Here is a 22,796-nt window from a genome sequence, read left to right as displayed (position 1 = left end):
TCATCAGTCCCCTAGAACTTAGAACTACTTAAACCTAACTAACCTAAGGACATCACACTACACCCAGTCATCACGAGGCAGAGAAAATCCCTGACCCCGCTGGGAATCGAACCCGGGAACCCGGGCGCGGGAAGCGAGAACGCTACCGCACGACCACGAGCTGCGGACGTAAATGTAACAGTTATGAAAACAGAATGAGGAGTGTTACATTTTCTTCATGTGGGGTACCACAGCCGTGTGTTTGTTAAAAGACTTTTGAAGTTTTCCACCTTGGCTCTTTTTGATAAGCATTCACTTTATTACATTCCGTACGATTGCCAGTTTCGGCTTTACAGACCATTTTCAATCGCAGTCTACTAAGAAACAGTTCAAAGATACAGCAAATACAAGTTTGGTTTTCTGACATACGAAAATAATATTTTACAACAGACAGTCTAAAATTGTTACTGTTACATTAAACAGCTGTAATTATGTTTTTATGCCCATTAAAATGCTACAATGTATCCCATGCAAATTACGTGGGGATTTTAACACCCAAGTGGACTCAGTGAAACAGAAATGACCTGGTAGCAGGGGGGCTAATCGGTCAGCTTCAGAAGCCTATGAAATCTGGTATAAAATATATCATAAAACATACATTATGTATAGTCTAAGAAGTGTGTTAGAAAAACTTACTTAATATTGATTTACTACAATAGATGGCAATGTCTTCTTCAAGAAAAATAATGCCATGACATATCCAAAAATGTACGTATTATATGTGAATCACAAACTGATAAGGCACAGTAAATGTATCAATGAGTTTGGCTCAGCCACAACTTGGTATCTATTTCCAGAATAAATCTTTCATTCTGTAGCTAAGTGTAATCTTTTGGGAAACCTCTTGACAGGCTGACACTGTCTGCCATACCAGATACTAACCGCGACCATTGCACTGCTCCAGAGTATTAGGAAGCAGAATAGAAGTACCTTCAGAATGTATGCTGAAAAGACGAGTTGACTCACGTCTTGATAGTAGCCTGGTTAAACCACTGTCCTCGAAAGAAAGGGGTTTGCGTATGTGTGTCAAGCGGCACACAGTTTTAATCTTTCAGGGAGATTATACACTCTGCTGCAGAATGACGAACTAATCGTAGACTGGCGCATTGGATCGACGTGGGATGCCCCTTAGGTGCAGATTCTGTATTACTAGTCGTGCAGAAAATAATCGACAATGAAGATTTAACTCAGATCGGCGCATACAGAACACGTTTTTAAATTTGTGGCAGATGTTCTGCGTAATAGAACCTTGTACATTATCGTTGATGGCAGATGTTCATCAGATACAAAGTCAGGAGTGCCGCAGAGAAGTATTGCTGGACTACTACTATACTGGTGACGTCCTAAAGTCTTCTCTCACACTGGCTCAATGTGTCAAGGGGTTAAATAAGTGTGCGACTGATTTCTAAAGTTCGTTGGCTTCGTATGTGTCTAGGGGACGGCCAGACACTTGTCACATTACTCGTTTATTGTTCTGTTGACTTCCTGCAAATGTTCAAATGTATGTGCATTCCTAAGGGACCAAACTGCTGAGGTCATCGGTTCCTAGACTTACACACTACTTAAACTAACTTATGCTAAGAACAACACACACACCCATGCCTGAGGGAGGACTCGAACCTCCGGCGGGTGGGCCGCGCAATCCGTGACATGGAGCCTCAAACCACGCGGGCATTCCTCGCGGCTAACTTCCTACGACTTGACTAAACTGCAGTTAGAAACACGGTTGGTGAAATGAATAAATGTCTTTAATTTACTTTGAGTACTATTTAGTTATGAAAATGTTTATTCAACCATTGCTTAATGCCACGAGAGCAATGACAGACTCAATCACTTCCTAGATTAAGAAAGCATTAAGTCTGGCACATCAGTTTTGAAATACTTTTCCAAGTCCACGAGCCTATGCTGAAATTCCAGAAGTCTGTAAACACGACACTGCAGGTCGGAGCTAAAGTCTGAGAGAGCTGTTGTTGAAAGAGAGGGGAAAGAGGAGGTGGGCAGTGGTATGGGGAAGGGAAAACAGATAACCAGAGCGGGAAGGAGGTCATAGAAATACGGAGAGGGAGGACGAGATGCGCAACGAGTGGGGGTTTGAGAAGCCGCACAGAGATAGGGGAGAAGAAGATGGGCTGACAGAGGGAAGGAGGGGATGCACACGGAAGGGTGAAAGAGGAAATGTACCAGGTGTAGAATTATGAAATCGGAATTTGGTTGCAATTATTACACGTCTGGTGTGTGAAGCTGATAAACAATATTTTATTCAAAATAATCTCGATTGCTATTTATACATTTTCCCACCTCTCCAGCAGGCTATGAATGACAAGCCAAAAAAAAAAAAAAAAAAAGAAAGAAAACTGTTCTTCTTTTGAAGCGAACCAGTCAGCGAGCCATTTTCGTACATTTTCATGAAGCGTTGTCCTGCGAGAGCTTGTCCCAGTGATGCAAACAGATAACAGTCGGAAGGAGCCAAGTGGGGAGAATAACCCGCATGCTCTAGTATTTCACAACTGAACTCCTCGATCGTTTCCCTGGCCCATTTTGCTGTGTGTCACAGGGCGTTATCAAGGAGCAATATGACCCTGTGTTGCCTTTTTCCATATTCCGGTCGTTTTTCACGTAATGCTGGATTTAAAGCGATCATTCGCTGTTTGTAGCAATCAATGTTAATGGTTTCACCTGGTTTTAGCGGCTCATAACAGATGACACCCTTCTGGTCCCACCAAACACAGAGCACTGTCTAGCAGTGGATGTCGATTGTTTGCCTAGATTCATCCTTGATTTACAACGATTATTTCATCACCTGTCACTATTCGTTGGACAAACGACTTACTTTTGCATCTGTCGAGCAGCATTTCACACGTGGTCTTTCGATTTGCTTGCTGTTTTTCATTCAGTTCGTGCGGAACCAATATTCCCACTTTCTGCATCTTTCCCATAGCTTTCAACCGAAGAGAAACGGCTTTCGGCGTCACATTCAACTGTTCCACGAGTTCCTGTTGAGTCTGAGTATCATCTTTATCCAATAAAGCCTGCAATTCATTGTCTTCTAACGATTTCGGTGGTTTCCCGCGCTCTTCGTTTCTCACGTCAAAGTCACCACTTTGGAATTTTTAGAACCACTCGAAACACAGTGTTTTCCCAAGAGCATGTTCGCCGAAATCTTCGACAGGCATTCGAAACGATTCTGTAGCAGTTTTCTTCAGTTGATAACAGAAAACCAATGCCGTCAGCAAATCGTAGTTCGTAGGCACAAAACTCGACATGTTTACAGGTTTGAAACAGATACCGATGTATGGAACTTGGGCTACTGTATTTTGACTTTCGCCGTCAGCCGTCACAGGAAGCAGATGGTCTCTCTGCTCTGGCGATGGCAACCTCTCTAGAGGTTGTCTGTATTCTGGAGTTTGTTGTCCTTGGACATTTACTCCGCTGGTACTGGTTGAAGTTGGTTTCTGGGACAAAAAAGTAAAGAAATACAGGAAAATGAAGGAACAGAAAGAAACAGACAGTATGGGAGCATTTGGACAACTGCGAGGATTAAATGATGGTTAGAAGAGGGGAAGTATTGAGCTGCGTTTGGTGATTTAAGATTATAACAGTACTATGTTCCAGATGTTTGTTGCGTTCCAGGGCTTCTAACAGTTTGAGGTTTTTTTTTTTTCCTACCTGAAGGACATGAGACTGTTGCTGGTAACTGTGGTCCTCACTCAATACATGCTCAGCAAATGTGTAGTCATAATATTGGAACCTCAAGCCATTTTTATGTTCAACCAACGTAGATGCGATTTCTCTACCTGACTGACCTATATAAAACTCATCAGAATCAGGACGAGTAATTTTGTATACCCCGATGTTGGCTAGTAACTGGGTCTTATCTTTGCTATTGAGAATACAGTATGTTGTAATGTTCCCCACATATCAGAAAATCCTGTAGTTGCAGTATTTCAGTCCTTTTGCTACACTCTGCGATTCCTATCTTAGGTATGGCTACTGTACACCACTTACTGCAGATAGTGGAAGGAATAGCAGAGGGAACATACAAGAGGTGTATAAATTCGATTTTTGTTTCCCATGCAAGATGTGCACAATCAGGTCAGGACTGCAGCCATTGGCCATGTCAATAAATTTTAGTATGTCTAAGCCTGTTTTGAAATCTTCCTTGAACATAGGAACAAAAACCAGATGGTGCACCATTGAAAGGAAAGTTGCATGTTTGTGAGTTACTGGTGTTGTGAGCAAGGAGGTATTAGTATGTCTGTAGTTGTAGCATTTCTATGAATTTTGAAACAATGATAAGATGTTTATATATTTGTTGCCTATCTCCATTGACAACTGAGTATTTCCATGTTGATTCTTTAGGCAATGAAAAAAGGTATTCAACTGTTTTTTAGTGCCTGTTCGCATACATGCTACATCATCTACGGGGGTGAAACAGTGTTTTGTACTCAAATCGTTCGTTAGTGCTCATGTCAAGTATTTATATTATTTTATTTGGATTGTTACCTTAAGTTGAATTTTCATATAGGCACTGTTGTTCGAGTTTAGTGAAAACTTTTTTCCTGGTATGCTTCCTTTATATTTACATTTATTTGTATTCAGATTTTTACCTTCTTTATTGCATTACTGCTGCACTGTCAAAAATCACATTTACTGTGTGTTAGTGCCTCTGTCTAGATGAGTAACATCTTTTTCAGTATTCTATATAAATACTGTAACTTTTTTGTGACAGCACTCAGATAAAACTTAATGATAGCTTTATAAGTTAACTAAGTAAAGTAATCTTGCTGACACATTCAGCATTGTGTTTTTCATTTCTAATAATGTTGTTCTACAAATTAGCGACAGGAGACTCAGTGAGCATAAAAATTCATCAAGGGGTCGTACTACATGATGATGCAGTCGCCTGACTTCACAAACAAAACTGTCCGCTTCTGATCTTGTGCCCTTGATGTTTACCTTATCCACTTGTTGTTGAATAACTGTCAAGAAAAATCCTTTCCATATTAAAATACTTGTCAACCGTAGCTCGACACTTTTTCTCTGAACACGGCAGAGAACTGATAAATTACGTGAGAACTGTCAGATCGTTATAATGTTGGAGAGTATATAGCTGATGGTTAATTTCCGTCTTGTCTTTACTATTGGTTTACAAAGACTAATAGAGAAAAGTTTTTGAAATATGTACTGTTCTGATATAAATCTGATACAGCTCACTGCGATAATCTTCCATAAAATGTAAAATATCCGCAACATGAGCGTGCCTAAGTCGGCATGAATTAGATAGATATTACTCATTTTGGACTCCTAAACATTCTATGTTTATGTGGTGTCCTGCATCATACTCAAGCAGTATGGAACTGGGGCAACTCAGTTGATAAATTATTCATGTAACTGCATGTCTGTATTTACCAAAACCAAAAATTATCAGTAGAAACATAAAAGGCAATATCATATGTGCAGTGCCAAAAGTTTTTTGCCCTTTCCTTATGGGGTACTGGAAGTAGTGAGATGACTTACAAAGGAGAAATATCCTAAGGTATCTTAAATAATTTTCGGAAAGGCTGTTTGTAGCTCTGTCACAGAACAGACAAAAATTTGGTATACATTGAGTCTGAAATCAAAAACGAATTCAGCCATAACTTTACAGTGGGATTCCGTAACTTAGAGGGAACAAAGAGCTATGAATTCCTCTCTCCCTTAGTGCCCTAGTAGTGAGTATGACAGACACACTGAAGACCCAAAGAAACTGGTACACCTGCCTAATAACGTGTAGGGGCCCGCGAGCAGCCAGAAGTGCCTCAACACGGCGTCGCATGGACTCGAGTAATGTCTGAAGTAGCGCCGAAGGGAATTGACACCATGAATCCTGCAGAGCTGTCCATAAATCCATAAGAGTATGAGGTGATGGATATCTCTTCTGAACAGCACGTTGCAAGGCACTCCAGATACGCTCAATAATGTTCGTGTCTGGAGGTTTGGTGGTCAGCGGAAGTGATTAAAATCAGAAGAGTGTTCCTGGAGCTATGCTGTAGCAAATCTGGCCGTATCGGGTGTAGCATTGTCCTGCTGGAACTGCCCAAGTCCGTCGGAATGCACAATGGAGATGAATGGATGCAGGTGATCAGACAGGATGCTTACGTATGTGTCACCTGTCAGAGTCGTATCTAGACGTATCAGAGGCCCCATATCACTCCAACTGCACACGTCCCACACCGTTACATAGCCTCCATCAACTTGAACAATCCCCTGCTGACATGCAGAGTCCGTGGATTCATGAGGTTGTCTCAGTACCCGTACACGTCCATCCGCTCGATACAATTTGAAAAGAGACTCGTCCGACTAAGCGACATGTTTCCAGTCATCGAGAGTCCAATGTTGGATTTTACGGGCCCAGATGAGGCGTAAAGCTTTGTGTCGTGCAGTCATCAAGAGTACACGAATGGACCTTCGGCTCTGAAAGCCCATATCGATTATGTTTCGTTGAATGGTTCGCACGCTGATACTTGTTGATGGCCCAGCATTGAAATCTGCAGCAATTTGCGGAAGTGTTGCATATCTCTGACGTTGAACGATTCTCTTCAGTCATCGTTGGTCCCATTCTTACAGAATCTTTTTCCGGCCGCAGCGATGTCGGAGATTTGATGTTTTACCAGATTTCTGATATTCACGGTACACTCATGTAATGGTCTTACGGGAAAATCCCACTTCATCACTACCTCGAAGATGCTGTGTCCTGTCGTTCGTGCAACGACTGTACGACCACATTCAAACTCTTAAATCTTGATAACCTGCCATTGTAGCAGCAGTATCGATCTAACAACTGCGCCAGACACTTGTTGTCTTATAGAGGCGTTGCCGACCGCAGTGCCGTATTCTGCCTGTTTACACATCTCTGTATTTGAATATGTATGCCTGTACCAGTTTCTTTGGCGAGTGTGTTATTTTATTTTATACCAGTACTTCATTTTAAAGGTGTCGTGGTGGTTTTACTTACAGTTTATCAGAAATTAGCGATGTTTGCGTCATTACAGAGTTGATATGCAGATCTTTCATTATTCATGTGTAAGCCCGTAGAAGTTCTGTGATGTCCTTTTACAGTCAACCTGTAGTTCCCAGAAAGATGGACGGTAACGTTAATAGGTCAAGTGGAATTGCCAGTATCGGTACATAACTCAGGGTTATAGCCAAACTTTGCTTTCTTAGATGTAATCTTACATGTAATTATTCATAACAACAATACATACATTGCACTTAGCATGCAAAAATAATCATTAAATGACAATGGATGAGATATCATTAACATTGATGGTGAATATAAATGTCGGTTTACATCACATTGCATTCTCTAATGTGTAGAAAGAAAAACGCAACATTATTTGAAAAGGAATATGTCCTTACGTTCAGTTCATAATGCGATTCACATTGTAATTTTTTTAATATTGCAGTTCAGCTCTGTTGTATCTTTTTTGCTTTACCCAAGGACTTTAGTATAACTCACCATCTCCAGCAGCATTCATGCACTCTTCGTGTAATGAGACAAGTACTTCGGATATTAGATTGAGGAAGTTGACAGATGCTTCCTTTCAAATGTTACCAGTTTTTGATTCCATTTTCTGCTCGTTCTTGAGGGAAACACAATATCCAGCGTCACATCCATACGACACGAGGTCAACCCGTCCTATTGACACGTGTGTGCGTAGAGGGTGCTGCTTGCAGAGCAGGATGAAATTGGTAGAGCTTAACCAGAGTTGCTGCTCATAAAAAGTGGAGACGCCTCCACACTATCTTTATTTACGTCCTCAGCACTAGATTAGGTACACCACCACTAACGTCATGCGGAGCAGTCAGCCAGTTTAACATCACCTCATTCACTGAGCACCTGTACAGTTCTGATCATAGAGTTGTTCATGTAATCTCTCATCGATCACAATATAATTGCTGCTGACGCTTTGCCAATAAAATCGAAAATCTCCTTATAAATTGTATTTTCTGTTTACTGTGCGCCTGTCGTGTTTAATGCTAGGTCTGAATATATTTTCTTTATCCAATAAAATATCAGTTTCCGAGTGTCACATGTCTAACGAGTGGATTTGTGGCAACACCACAGCATACTTCGCCGTGATAAGTGGACAAAATTATCGCCGACGATAATAATCATCTCTGTCACTGTCGGCATGGTTTATTATGTTTTTTACAGCCGTTAAATTTTCTGTGTTTTGCCTTCCTATTCTTGCACAGTAAAGTTCATTATCGAATACTGAACTATATTTATTGTGAACGCGAGAAAAAGCTAGCGTTCCCATAGTGGTAACCACTTAAAGGCAAAGAAGCAAAGGACAACAGGGAAACGTATCGTCGGAAACAATGTACCCGTTAACGCAAGCACTGAAAACGAAAATCGGGACGGATCAAAGCTTACTGCTCGACACTGGACTACCACTCGAAACCTTCTAATTAGCCGCGAAACGACACGACAAATGTAAATACAGAAGAAGTGAATATGTACGCGCGAATGGAAATGTTAAGCGTCAGCGTTCCAGTCGACGTGGCATCAGCTTTGGTTTGCGCAAATCGAACGCATATTTCAGCAGCGTCGGCTGTTCGCTAACATGGATAGATTTAATATTGTGGTTTATCATTTGGATTCAGAAGTGACTGAGTAAACTGAAGAAATATTGTCACAGTAAAGTTAGGCTGCGCGAAGGGAAAATCTCGTACGGCGCTACACACTGTCACCAGAACGGCCAACCGAGCGAGGTGGCGCAGTGGTTCGACACTGGACTCGCATTCGGGAGGACGACGGTTCAATCCCGCGTCCGGCCATCCTGATTTAGGTTTTCCGTGATTTCCCTAAATCGCTCCAGGCAAATGCCGGGATGGTTCCTTTCAAAGGGCACGGCCGCCTTCCTTCCCCGTCCTTCCCTAATCCGATGAGACCGATGACCTCGCTGTCTGGTCTCCTTCCCCAAACCAACCAACCAACCAGAACGGCCATTACAAAAGATTTTCGCAGACAGAAACATGGGCGATATATCTTCGTCACAACTGCTCAAAACTTTACCTACACAAGCACGTCCGAAACTTCTGCCTCAACACTCTTTACTCATATTGTGGCTTCATAAACTGTCAACCACCACCCAAGCCATCATTGTGGCACAAACAGACGTGCTACTGCAACACTTCGCAAAGAAGGCAGATACCATATAATACAGCTGTGAGGTTTCCTCGTGTGCAAAATTCAGCAGGAGTCAAGACAAAGACGCAGGAACAGACAAGGCAGGTCGCTGGTCCTGTAGCGTGTACGAATACTTCTGACCAACAGCACGCATCGGGTGAACCCACCAAGGACCAGCTAGCAACACAAGTGGCAAAACTAAATATGCAGGAAGCCACACACTAACAGCGACTACAAGATCGCAGTTTGAAAAATAGGAAGATTGTCATGGAACAAGACTCGCTGGAGCGGTGGTGCTGGTATCATAGGCGTTTCGGCAACTCAGCACGTCAATGACCTCAATCCTTTAGTTACCCAAATTTCAAACGCGAGCGGTAGAAGGCGCTAATGTCCATCAGCAGCATGACAACAGCCCAGACCCGAATGGGAAGAAGAAGATACATGCAAACGCCACGTTAGCAGCAATCAACGAGTCACATCAATTGATTATCAAATGGCAAGTGTCTTATCGATACGGTTTCGGAAGTTAGTGTCTGAGCAAGATGTCGGTGACATACTGACGACAACGCAACATAAACTTACTGTGGCCAACGGTTTCAGGACCGCTACCAACAGTGAAGAACATTTAGCGCTACACCTCGATTCAAACTTCCACCCGACATCGACTTTTGTGATCGCATATGTGTCTGAACAAGTAATCGGAGCGGACATTTTACGTCATTATCGGATTATGCCCAACAAGGTCAGTCATCGAATAGTACCAGTACCCACACATCCACACAACGGATAACCTCTGCCGTGAGTTCCGCTCTTGAGCAAAAACAGTTCGACATGCCCGTTACGTTCCACACGAAGATGTCCGGCGTCTCCATCGCGTCATCCGTGTCGGAGTATTGATTCGTTTCTGTACCCGCAACAACGCGGGGCGCACACGTGTGATTCACGCATGAAGATCCCCGGGGGCCTTAAAGCTTCATGGCGTCATCTGAGGAGTCATCTTTTCATAATGTACTCCTAAATTTTCAAGCATTCACTAAACTCTTCTGTACCGCCACGAAACGCTGACACAATGCTCAACGTCACATCCATTCGACACGAGCTAAACCCGTCTCATTTCCGCCTGTGGCGTCTCCATCCGGAGAAGCTACTTGTAGAACGAGTAGAGTTCGATCAGCAGCTGAAAGTGCGTATCGTGATCAGGTCGGATAGTCGACGGGCCTTCCCGATCAACGTGGTTCTTAAAAAGGATAATTCCTGGAGACAGATGGAGATTATAGAGTGCTTAACAGACGCACAATTCCAAACCGCTATCCCGTACCTAACGTAACTGATTTTAACAACACCATCAGTAACGCATAAATATTCAGTGTGATACATTGCACCAAAGCATATTCACAAATTCCCATAGCGCCAGCTGATATTAAGAAAACAGCAGTGACCCCACCATTCGGCTTGTACGAGTATCAGTTTATGCCATCTGATCTCAGGAAGCCGCACGTACTTGACGGTTCACGCACGAAGTGCTTAGGTAATTACCGTTTGTTTTTTGTTATGTGGACGACATTCTCGTATTTTCGGATACAGTACAACAGCAAAAGCACACCTACGGTAGCTTTTCAGCAGCCTTCAAGAATATGACATAATTCTTAATGTAGCACAGTGTGTATTAGGAAAACGTAAAGCTAAATTCCTGTTATACTTTATCTCCACAGCAGGAGTGCAGGATTGTCACCAGAGAGGCTCGAAGCAGAACGACAGAAGCCTCTTCCGAAACTTATAAGGCACTTGGCAGATACTTAGGCACTCTGAACTATCATGTACGGCACCTGCTTCACCTAGCTGCTGTCCAAGAGCCGCTCACAGCGCAACTCACCGGCAAGAACCCTGCAGGGATTCGTAAGGCACCGTGGATTCCGAGTACCGAAACAACTCTCCAGGACCCCAGGAAATATCTAGCACAGGTACCAATGCTGCGAAATCTTCGACTGAACGCCGCCTTGGCACTTATGGCAGATGCAAGTCAAACAAACGACAAGTAGCTGCCACATGCCTTTTTTTTTAAGAAACTGATTAGACAATAGCAAAAATGAAGTATAATTGATAGCGAGTCGCTGTTTATTTAACAATTATACACTTCCGCTCATCCACTGTAGGGACTCATTTCGCAATTTTTACTGATCCCAAGTCGCTGGTAGCCATTTTTCAGCGCGACACTGATCCCAGCTCACCACGTCAGTTCAAGCAGGTCGAGTGCATTGCATATATCTCAAGCGATGTGCATCACGTAATTGGAAAAGACAACCTGGTTACAGATTGCCTGTCTCACAACTGTGCCACTGTAAACTCTACTCGTTGGACAGATACAGAGTTAAAACAACGCAGTCTCATACAAGAGCGGCGAAGAGCGATGCAGCTCAGGTGTGTACCAGCCCAGGATGTGTCGGATGGTATTTCATGTGACGTAGCAAGAGGGAAGCAGCAACATTACATATCAGAGAGGTCGAGAAGTTTTGGACACGCTGAATTTAGTACACACAGGAGTCAGAGCGACAGCTAAGTTAAGTCTCCGATAAGGTCGTGCGGTCGGGAGCGCAGAAAACAATCGCACATGGGCACAAACATGCCTCACATGCCAGCGTAACAGGATCGGCAGCATATTTTCGTGCTTGTTGCACACTTCCCGACGCACATACACTTGAACATTGTAGGGCCACTATCATACTATGCCAGACAACGTTATTTACTACGATCATGGATCATTTGACCAGGTGGGCAGAGGTCGCCGCGATACAAGATATACTCCCTGAATCGCACGTCTGGTTCCCCAGGCTTGGTGTACCGCGAGACATAACTACAGATCATGGGAAACAAATTGAAAGCTACATCTCCAATGAACTTCACCCACTGTGCGGTTGGAGCCACCTCCGCACTACAAGCAACCACCGAGTAAATAATGGAATAGTAAAGCGATTCCACCGCACACTCAAAACGGGCGCATTGTGCGGTTCAGCATCATGGTCAGAAGCAGACGCGGCTCGTAATTAAAGGCTCTGAGGCGGAGCCGCCCCAAAATATATGTTACAGTAAATTTCGCAAAAACATATTACATAATTTAAATTATCAGGACGAATTTCGCACATATCCCATTCCGATTAAAATAACGACGGTCAACGTTTTTGGAACTGTTTGTATCGATAGTTGTTTTCCGAACGGTTAGCAGTGTTTAGACTGCGCCTTGGAACTTCAGTAAGCTGCATGTAGTAGCGGTTTGGGGGCGTGGCTTCTACATAGTACTGTTCTTTATGGGCGACCCGAAGGCTCAGAACTTGCAGCCTAAGGGAGTCATACCAACCACCACACGTTTTTCACGTTCCACTATCTATGTAATAAAGGAATGTAGAGTGGCCGAAACTTCGCTATCCACTCTCTGTCTCTGCACATCTCTACTACGCTTCGATGCGTCATTAATCGACTTTCAGTATTATTGTTTTGATAATGTTTTACATAGTTGTTTTGTTTCTATCATTGGCTATTTTATCCACATTTAGAATAAGTTTGCAAATATCCCGCCAGAGTGCACTAGACTACCGTAACATAACAGTACTGCCATCTAACGAGAGTTTCATAAGTGGTTAGAGGACAAAGCGCGCGAAATTTGTCCCATTACTTTACTTTCCTTGCTTGCTGATGCTGACTGCTTTTGTTGATACCGTGTGGTATTAGCAAGTTTCTTTTTCGGAGTGCATTTGGAAGATTTTAATGTTTTACTTGCTGGTGAATATCTACGACATACCGCGAGTGTGAAACCAGCGCAATATGAATTCAGTGTGCAATTTAATAGGTAAAAACTTTGAACACAGCCATAGGATGCAAGTGAAAGAACTTGGTGCACCCAGACCCAATCTAACGATCAATCAAGAACAGAAACAGTGCAAATCTAGGCAAGGATACAAACGCAGTTTTAATAGATCAATATACGATGCAGCTGAGTGGTTGTGTGGTTGTGAAGTGAAAAATGCATTTTTCTGTTTCACCTGTCTTCGTACAAATAGTACTGATAGTGCCTGGACTGAAACTGGTATCACTGACTTAAAGAATTTTCACGCAAAGGTGAAAAAACATAATTCCAACGAAAAATATTTACTTTCGAGCTTTGGAGGTAAACTACAATAAACGCCTTAAATTTAGAACTGAAAACACCAAAAATATTAAGCAGCCGCAAAGTTAACATTCATCGCATTAAAGATCTCTCCGAAACGCGTCTTTTCATATGATTTGCTGCAAAGTGTCAGAAAATGTAATGATGACGTATAAAAACACCAACCAAAGATTTTAACTCGAAGTTAGCTTCTAATGATATTTAATACCTAATTATAGAAGACACAGTACGTAAAATTATGGGTAGAGTCTGATCTGCCCACCCCCCTCTCCCTGAATTCTTAGTTGTTTGTGTCAGACTAACCTATAGCGTAACCAGAGGTCTATATTGGCTCCGATTGATAAATGCCGCAGCCTTCCCCAGTATAGAAACCACGAGCCGCGCCTGGCCAGAAGCATTGCCACTTGTTCTACTCGGGTTGAGAAGATACTGAAGGAGGACATCCGGTGTTCACCGCACAAATGGTACACGGCTAACAGTTCTGGATCTATGCACCCGGCATGCACAGCAACTCAGTCTCAGATTGAGGCCCATTCAGTATACACTCCTGTCAGACACGGAGACTGGCAGGTGTTTGTGCATAGCATAAAACTTAGGACAAGCGACACACGTGTGGTTCGGATGATACCGTGCATCCTGCCACCGTTTCGCCATATTCAGGACCGTACAAAGTTATCACTCGTGCCAGTAGACGACACAAGCCTGCGTGTATCGAAGAGAGTACGTCGCCTCCGCGCACGTCATCATCACTCTTCAATGTGGAGGCAGAGCCTATAGCACCGGTAGAAGACACCGGAGCGTCTTGGACCAGAAGCAATCTTCGGACTGCACCAACCGTTTTCTCGAGAATCGACTTGCGGATTAAGAGTAAACCGGGAGCATCCGGTTGAAAAAGAGTTGGGGGGGGTGGGGGGGGGGGGGGGGGGGGGAGAGCTGATGAGGGACACCACAGTACACTTCGCTGCCATAAGCGGACGAAATCATCGCAGACGATAATAATCATTTTTGCCGCTGTCGTCATAGTTACTGTTGTTATTTACAGTTGTATAGTTTTCTGTGCCTTGCCTTTCTATGCTTGCATAATTCAAGTTCATTATCGAATACTGAACGATATTTATCGTCAACGCAAGAATAGCCTAGCGTTCCCATAGATTACGTAAATCTGCTGTTCCTATTTAGTGAACTCTGAAGTGAAATTATCAGCGCACTCGTAGTGTTTCTTATTTAACAGAGAGACGAGATTGTTCAAGAGGAGATGTTTAAAAACTTGGCGAGACTGTTTTATTACTCCTACCGCGTCACCCACGGTGAAAATAAATGCGAAGTGATCGTTGGCTGAACATTACTGTAATCAAACATTTTGGAAACTTAACAATGGGTAGGAATATTCCGAATAGGTAAAGACATTGCGAGTAATCAACAAAAAGTATTTCGAGTGATGCTCTAGAACATTACAATTAGTAATGTTGTTCCAAGCAATGGTTTAGTGTAGGGGGTAAACATTTAGTGGTGCGCAGTTTTTATTTTTATTTCTTCATTAAAATGACTTTATTTATTATTTTCATTCAGTTAATTGCATTTACTTTTTTTTCTAATTCTTTGACTCATGACTTTAATCATCGTACTAACATTTTTATTAGCCCCTTCCATATACTCGAAGATAGCTTGAAACAGTTGATTCCATCCCTCCCATCGTCAGTTACTGAATGTTTTCTCACCAGTAAATGATAGCGGACGAGTGCGTTTGCCAGTGTAATAAATCGGGTATAGCAGTTTACAAATAGCCTGCTGAGAAGGATAATACGGTTGTAGCCAATTAATTTATTTTTGAATTTAAAAAATTATTTAAACATTTATGTATCCTGTTTCTTAGGAACATGAAACGTGATTCTCCTGAAGTAAATAAAGAAAACGCTTCATGCACTATTTCTGAGTGGTAATCCGACGTTTTGGTTTTTGAGTCATATATGAGAATTAAATCCTTAACGAAACCCAGGTCACCGTCTGCGTGCACAACAATTACACGCTGGTCGGGAATTTTCTCCGACTATACTTCTCGCACACTGTCTCCCTGCCAAAATTTATTTACTGTGTAATGTTTGTGAATCAGTATTTCATCTAGGTGAACAACTGACAGCGTTGATACCGGTGCTTCATTCTTCCGTAAAAACTTTATGTAGTATGCCCTTTTTGCAACTACGTCCTCCCGTTCGTCCATAACAAGACGATTATTTTGGCTTCTTTTAAAACGAAATCCCATAGACAGAACAATTTTTCTAAAAGTTTCCCGCTTAGCCTTGAAGTCCAGTTTCATGTGGCAAAAGCTGTGCGATTTTCTCGAAGTTGGTATTTTTTAAAATTGTTCGTAATAGCGTAGAAATTGCTACCTGATAATACATTTATCCATATCGCCAATGGAATATTTATTGTGAGCAAGTTGCTCCTCCTCCTTTTCGGGGGAAATCTGAATCACATTCTACTCGGCTTCGTGCCCCTTCTTCCGTAATTTGCAAACCGCTATCTTGCTCAACTTTAAAATTTTGGCTGCACGTTCCATCGTCGCCACCGCCGGTACGATTAATCTCACATCTTCCTCACCGTCAACAAATTTAATCACGTTAATCGAAAGCCATCGCGCCTGCCACTAGACATTTTCTGCACTTACCTTCCCTGCCTGCACTGCGGCGTAACAACGCGTACTACTTTAATCGGAGCGTTGCTGTAACCAGTCAAGTGACAAAGTTAGTTCCTGCTATACCTCTGACCCTTGAAGGCTAATACATATTATGTGATGTACCCAATTCGATAGCTCCATATGCAAGCATACCGCTACCGTGGTTCAGCGAGGCCCGGATAGAATCTGTGCAGTGGATTAACGTTGGCTGGCTTGCTGGTCAGCCTGGGTGAGGCTTTGGGAGATGGTTTCCTACATCCGACTACGTGAATAATGTTCTGGTATCCATGTCACATCTAAGTTATACGATTCACAAACGTTTTGAAAACGCTTTCTCACTTTCACGTGAGATAAGATGGTGGTGGTGGTTAGTGTTTAACGTCCCGTCGACAACGAGGTCATTAGAGACGGAGCGCAAGCTCGGGGTAGGGAAGGATTGGGAAGGAAATCGGCCGTGCCCTTTCAAAGGAACCATCCCGGCATTTGCCTGAAACGATTTAGGGAAATCACGGAAAACCTAAATCAGGATGGTCGGAGACGGGATTGAACCGTCGTCCTCCCGAATGCGAGTCCAGTGTGCTAACCACTGCGCCACCTCGCTCGGTCGTGAGATAAGACTAGGTGCGTATAGATAGGGTACACACTTTCTGTCCCGGCCAGGGTGAGGTGGCGGACTGGCGGCTGTAGGAAGGACATCCGACCATCCATTTCCAGTAACATCCCAAATCTAGAATATCATGCCAACGTCGTGAAACATGCGATTCAGCATGGAGAAAGGAGAAATACAAATTATGTGACGTGTTAAACACTACCCACATTGCTGTTAAATCATGCAGCGCTGTTTGCAAAGTACACCCGAAGATCAGTTTAAAAACGACGTCTCTTGTATTTGGCAGCAATCTAGATACTCTAATGTAGCAAACACAGTCCTGAATTAATGAGCGGTTAATGATACAAAAACGATAATAGTGTCCATTGCTGTGGTAACTAAATTAATTCTGTAGGTAACTGAATAATAAATATTACCGTCCGCTACGAAACTGAAATGAGATACTACGCACGTTCTCTTTGTTACATGTAATTAAGTAATCAGTCGCTGCAGTCCTATTTTCACTGTTCTGAAATATAATGGCCACTACTTATTTGAATCAATAGGCATTGCACTCTGATTCACATATATGCTACAATCTGGCTAACAACGACCATTTTTAAAATAAAATAGTGATAGTTTGCCAATATGACTCGGCGGCATATGAACAGTCCATGCAAATTTTAGAACTGTCTGTCCATTTGTGCCGTGACGTTACACCTCGGTAATTCTCAAGTAACTATTGTGATAGCCTAGAGGCAATGGTCATATGAAACCATCAGGGAGTAAATTAATAACTCTGCAGCAATTGTGAGGCACTGCATAGAAATTCAGCAGCACGCTTTGCTTAGGGAACCTATTATTATTTCGCGTTCTCTCTCTCTCTCTCTCTCTTTTTAAGTGTGCTGTAAGTTGCAAAGTTCTTCAATTTAACGCCACGCGGGGTAGCCGAGCGGTCTGGGGCGTCTTGTCATGGTTTGAGCGGCTCCTCCGCGTCGGAGGTTCGAGTCCTCCCTCGGACATGGGTGTGTGTGTTGTACTTAGCGTAAGTTAGTTTAAGTTAGATTAAGTAGTGTGTAAGCCTAGGGATCGATGACCGCAGCAGTTTGGTCCCATAGGAACTTACCAAAAGTTTCCATTTTCTTCAATCTAGGCACTTTTCGTTTTTTTTTGGGAAAGTATCAGCGCTGGTTATACTGTAATCATTAGGAATAGAAAGACACTTGTCTTGCAGTATCTACAGACGGAGTGACAGTGTTGCTTAAGGATGACTTTTTCTAGACATTATTGTCAAGTTTCCTGTTCCTTGTTCCACATTCTGATAACAGTTACTTTTCCTTTCATGTTAGTAGAGGTTGGAATCGAACTTCGGTTGTACATGTTCGCTGGTTTCATTTCCTTCACAGCTGTTTGAGCCGGGTTTTTGGTCGCTGCATATGGTTCCCTTGTACAACAGACTTCCTTGATTTATAACTTATTGTTATTCGTAGCTCTCTGTAGATGTTCTCGTTCCGAAATCAGTGTTGTGTTGTTAATATTGCATTGTCCGCCTGCTTAGCTGGGTGCTAACGTGCTCGCCTCACGTGCAAGCGGGCCAGGATTTGATTCCCGGCCTGGTTAGGGATTTTCTCCGTTCGGGGACTGGGTTTGTGTTGTCCTCATCATCATTTCATCCTCATCACCGGCCCCCAAGTCGCCCGATGTGGCGTCGACTGAAATAAGATTTGCACTTGGCGGCCAAACTTCCCCGGATGGGGCCTCCCGGCTATCCATGTCATTCGCTCATTTCATTTTCAATTTCTCATTTGTTTTCCTGTGTTTTGGGAATTGTACCAATGACAATATTCTTAAGAAAAACGTTTTCCACAATCATGATGATCAAAGGACGTGATTACTACTCTTTGATAATAGTGCTTTGCCGGCCGTTGTGGCCGAGCGGCTCTAGGCGCTTCAGTCTGGAACCGTGCGACCGCTACGGTCGCAGGTTCGAATCCTGCCTCGGGCATGGAGGTGTGTGATGTCCTTAGGTTAGTTAGGTTTAAGTAGTTCTAAGTTCTAGGGGACTGAAGACCTCAGAAGTTAAGTCCCATAGTGCTCAGAGCCATTTGAACCATTTGAATAGTGTAACCACTGGAGAGGTTCCAAAAAATGTGAATCACGGCTGGAGAACATGCTTAAACCAGAGATACGAAAGTAACTGTGGTATTATCGGTCTATGATGTTTAGTTTGCAGTAGGTTCATCTGATTATTATTAACAACAACCGTGTAGCCGCTAAAGCTGTTTATAGGGATGGTAATAAAACTCTTTGGCTTATACTTTCGGTATTTTGGCCCTCGGCGGCCGCGTCTTTGAGGCACAGATTGTATTCTGTATCGACCCATATCAAGGAGCACATAGCCGTGGAAATTATTTTTACTGTTGGTAGTACAACTGTAACTTGGCAATAACGCAAAATATATTGTCAACTCTGTGATCATCGCATTACTTCCTGGATGGCACAGAACTATCCTGCTAAATTCACTTGATATTTTGTTGTGACGGAAGGTAGATTACGGTTCAAAGTCCCATCGACATCATTAGAGACTAAGCAAACGCTGGAATGTTTCAAGGATGGGGACAGAAATCGGCTGTGCCCTTTCAAAGGAATCACCCTGGCATCTGTTTTGAAAGAATTATGGAAATCACGGTAATCCTAAATCTGGATGGCCTTGATATAAATTTAAACCGTCGTCCTCTAGAACGTGAATCTTGTGTGCCAAACGTTGTGGCAACTCGCTTATTATATTGTTATTTCCACTGAATAATCCGATTTTCAGTTTAGGGATGCCATCAGGTTATCAATTTATGGTTTTGAATCCACAAACGCCGTTCCACGCTGAAATTGCTACTAATCTCGTCTTTTGCATTCGGATATATGCATAGGTACTAGTAACTACTAAAGCACTTAGGGAGAGTCAGATGCCGCAACACTTCGCTAGTGCTGGGGAAAAGCAATCGCGCTGTAATGTAAACGCTGCACTGGTTCTCGGTTGCAGTCTAGGATCACCACCAAGTTGGATTAAAGTAAGACATCGAGGTAATTCAGAGGTGCGCTGACAGATTTTATATCAGTTGTTTTCATGAGGTTGTTGCGGAAACTGTGCGTGAGCTTAGATGGGAGTCATTGGAAGGAATAAGATATTTTCGCAAAACGTTATTGAGGAAGTTCAGTGAACCATACGACGCGAGAGCGAGTATTGTACTTTTGCCAGCTTCCGTCCAGGATAATAACCACAGGAATAAAATAAGAAGGATTAGGGCTCGTATAGAAGCATATAGGGAATCATGTTTTCCCTTGCTCCATTTGTTTCAGGGGCAGGAAAGTGAATGACTAAAACCCCGTACACAGCAGGCCAGCGGAAGCCAACTAACGACTGCCAACGGCTTCGGCAGAACGTTGATCGCCAATGCTCTGGCTTTTGGCCTCGCATACTCACCAAACCAAAGGGTTGGGGCCAAGGGAAACGGCCATTTGGAATTGTAGTTGGCTCTGATGACTCGTCGAGGATGTTCCCATTTTGTTACTGGTATAAAGAAGCATTTTAACTGCAATTTCACCGGTCGGTATTGCGAGGACAGATGAGGATTTAGCAGTTATCACATCTGTGGCGTTTATTTTATAGTAAGTAGCTGTCTCTCTCCGTCCGAACAGGCCTTGGAAGGCCCAACGGCACCGACAGGCCGCCGAGTCATCCTCAACCCACAGGCGTCACTGGATGCGGATATGGAGGTGCATGTGGTCAGCACAGTTTACGAGACCGGAACCACTACCTCTTAATCAAGTAGCTCCTCAGTTTGCCTCACAGCGGCTGAGTGCACCCCGCTGCTTGCTAACAGCGCTCGGCAGACCGGATGGCCACCCATCAAAGTGCTACCCCAGCCCGACAGCGCTTAACTTCGGTGATATGACAGGAACCGGTGTTACCACTGCGGCAAGGCCGTTGGCATTGCAAGTAGCTGATTAACAGGAAAAGAAGAAGAAGAAACGGCGATGGTGGACGATATTTCTTTTAAAAAATAGTGAAAAGTGTAGAGGGACAAAATTAATGTCTGACAAAGACGAAATGTTCAAATGGTTCAAATGGCTCTGAGCACTATGGGACTTAACATCTGTGGTCATCAGTCCCCTAGAACTTAGAACTACTTAAACCTAACTAACCTAAGGACGGCACACACATCCATGCCCGAGGCAGGATTCGAACCTGCGACCGTAGCAGTCGCGCGGCTCCGGACTGAGCGCCTGAACCGCTAGACCACCGCGGCCGCCGACGAAATGTAATATGGGCTATTTCATAATTTTTCCGAATGAAAGAAACAGATGTCAGTACAGGCTTCATTTTCTTTTTCACACCGTGAACATTACTTTCTAACAGCTCGCTTATTTCCCACCAACCGTCTAACCTATTCAGTTTGTTTTTATAGTAGCAGTTCATAGAATCCCATAAACATTCACATTGATGATAAAAATCTATCAGCTAAATGTTGAATCCACATTCCACTCCAACAGATCAATATTTTTAAACACAGTAAATACAGACACACACCCGTTCAAATGTTCAAATGTGTGTGAAATCCTATGGGACTTACCTGCTAAGGTCATCAGTCCCTAAGCTTACACACTACTTAACCTAAATTATCCTAAGGGAAACATACACAGCCATGCCCGAGGGAGGACTCGAACCTCCGCCGGGACCATCCGCACAGTCCATGACTGCAGCGCCCGAGACCGCTCGGCTAATCCCACGCGGCCACATCCGTTCAACAGACACAGCAAATAGGTACTGAACTACGATCATGCGATCCGACGTCCATACTAGGAGAAGGGACCCAAGGCCAACCCACTGCCAACGCTTTGATGTAGAGCTGGCAGTCAGAACCACAACCAAGGCCGACTGCTCCGTTGATTCCGATTTGCTACCCACACGCACTAAGCAGATCTCGGCCAACAAAGTGGTTGGTTGTCGTTCGTTGGCCTGTGTTGGCCCAGAGTGTACGCGCTTTAACAGTGGCACAGGATACGTCCCATCATTTGGTAGGCTGTGGCCGGCGGCGTATGTAAGTGGATGTAGAACACCCCAGGGAAGGCAGCGATCGCCACATAACACACCTGTTCGTCGGTGAGGCCGCGCCAGTTGGCCAGGGTGCCATCCAGGTCTGCGTCAGGCTCGTCGCTGTCTTCCCAGGCGTTGTGAACAGGGGCATCAGACAGGCTGTTGTTGTAGACGTCGCTGACGGACACCAGCGTCCAGCCGCACACCAGCGCCGCCACCACGAGCAGCGACCACACCGCGCGGCTCCTCCGCATCCTGCACAACAACACCACTTATCATTGGGCAGTTACAAACCGGCTGACACAGACTTCGATATTGCCATGTACGCTGAAGTGACGAAAGTCATCGGATAACGACATGCACGTACACAGATGGAGGTAATATGGCATATACGAGGTATAAACGGGCAGTGCATTGGGGGAGCTGTCATTTGTACTCAGATGTGTCATGTGAAACGGTTTCCGGCGTAATTATAGCCGCACGACGGGACTTTGAACGCAGAATGATAGTTGGATCAAGACGCAAGCGACATTCCGTTTCGGAAATCGTTAAAGAATTCAATATTCTGCGATTCACAGTATTAAGAGTGTGCTGAGAATACCAAACTTCAGGCATTACCTCTGACCGCGGACAACGCAGTGGCCGACGGCCAACTCGTGACGGCCGAGAGCACACAACGATTGCGTAGGGGTGTCAGTGCTGACAGACATACAACGAGCGGTTCTAGGCGCTACAGTCTGGAAGCGCGAGACCGCTACGGTCGCAGGTTCGAATCCTGCCTCGGGCACGGATGTGTGTGATGTCCTTAGGTTAGTTTAAGTACCGTATTTACTCGAATCTAAGCCGTACTCAAATCTAAGCCGCACCTGAAAAATGAGACTCGAAATCGAGGAAAAAAAATTTCCCGAATCTAAGCCGCACCTGAAATTTGAGACTCGAAATTCAAGGGGAGACAAAAGTTTTAGGCCACATCTCCAAATCGAAACAAAGTTGGTCCATTGTAATATGAGACGCAATTTAGATCGAATTAATGACGATACAGCTACAGAAGTTTGGTTCGAGTCGTAA

The 22,796-nt window shown here is 43.7% G+C and overlaps 1 protein-coding gene across 2 annotated transcripts in view; it reads right to left on the bottom strand.

The window, feature by feature from the left end:
• The window catches only part of LOC124595593 (alpha-(1,3)-fucosyltransferase 7-like), a 333,813-nt gene that overhangs the window by 79,009 nt on the left and 232,008 nt on the right, over positions 1-22,796 (bottom strand). For both annotated transcript variants that reach the window (XM_047134393.1, XM_047134392.1), the window contains exon 2: positions 21,785-21,983. In XM_047134393.1, the coding sequence (XP_046990349.1) occupies positions 21,785-21,982 (198 nt within the window). In that variant the 5' untranslated portion in view covers position 21,983. The remainder of the gene's footprint in view (positions 1-21,784; positions 21,984-22,796) is intronic.

Source organism: Schistocerca americana, chromosome 2 (assembly GCF_021461395.2).
Source record: "Schistocerca americana isolate TAMUIC-IGC-003095 chromosome 2, iqSchAmer2.1, whole genome shotgun sequence".
NCBI lineage: Eukaryota > Metazoa > Arthropoda > Insecta > Orthoptera > Acrididae > Schistocerca > Schistocerca americana.
The sequence above is the reverse complement of the archived record's forward strand: the minus strand, read 5'-3'. Positions and strand labels throughout refer to the sequence as shown.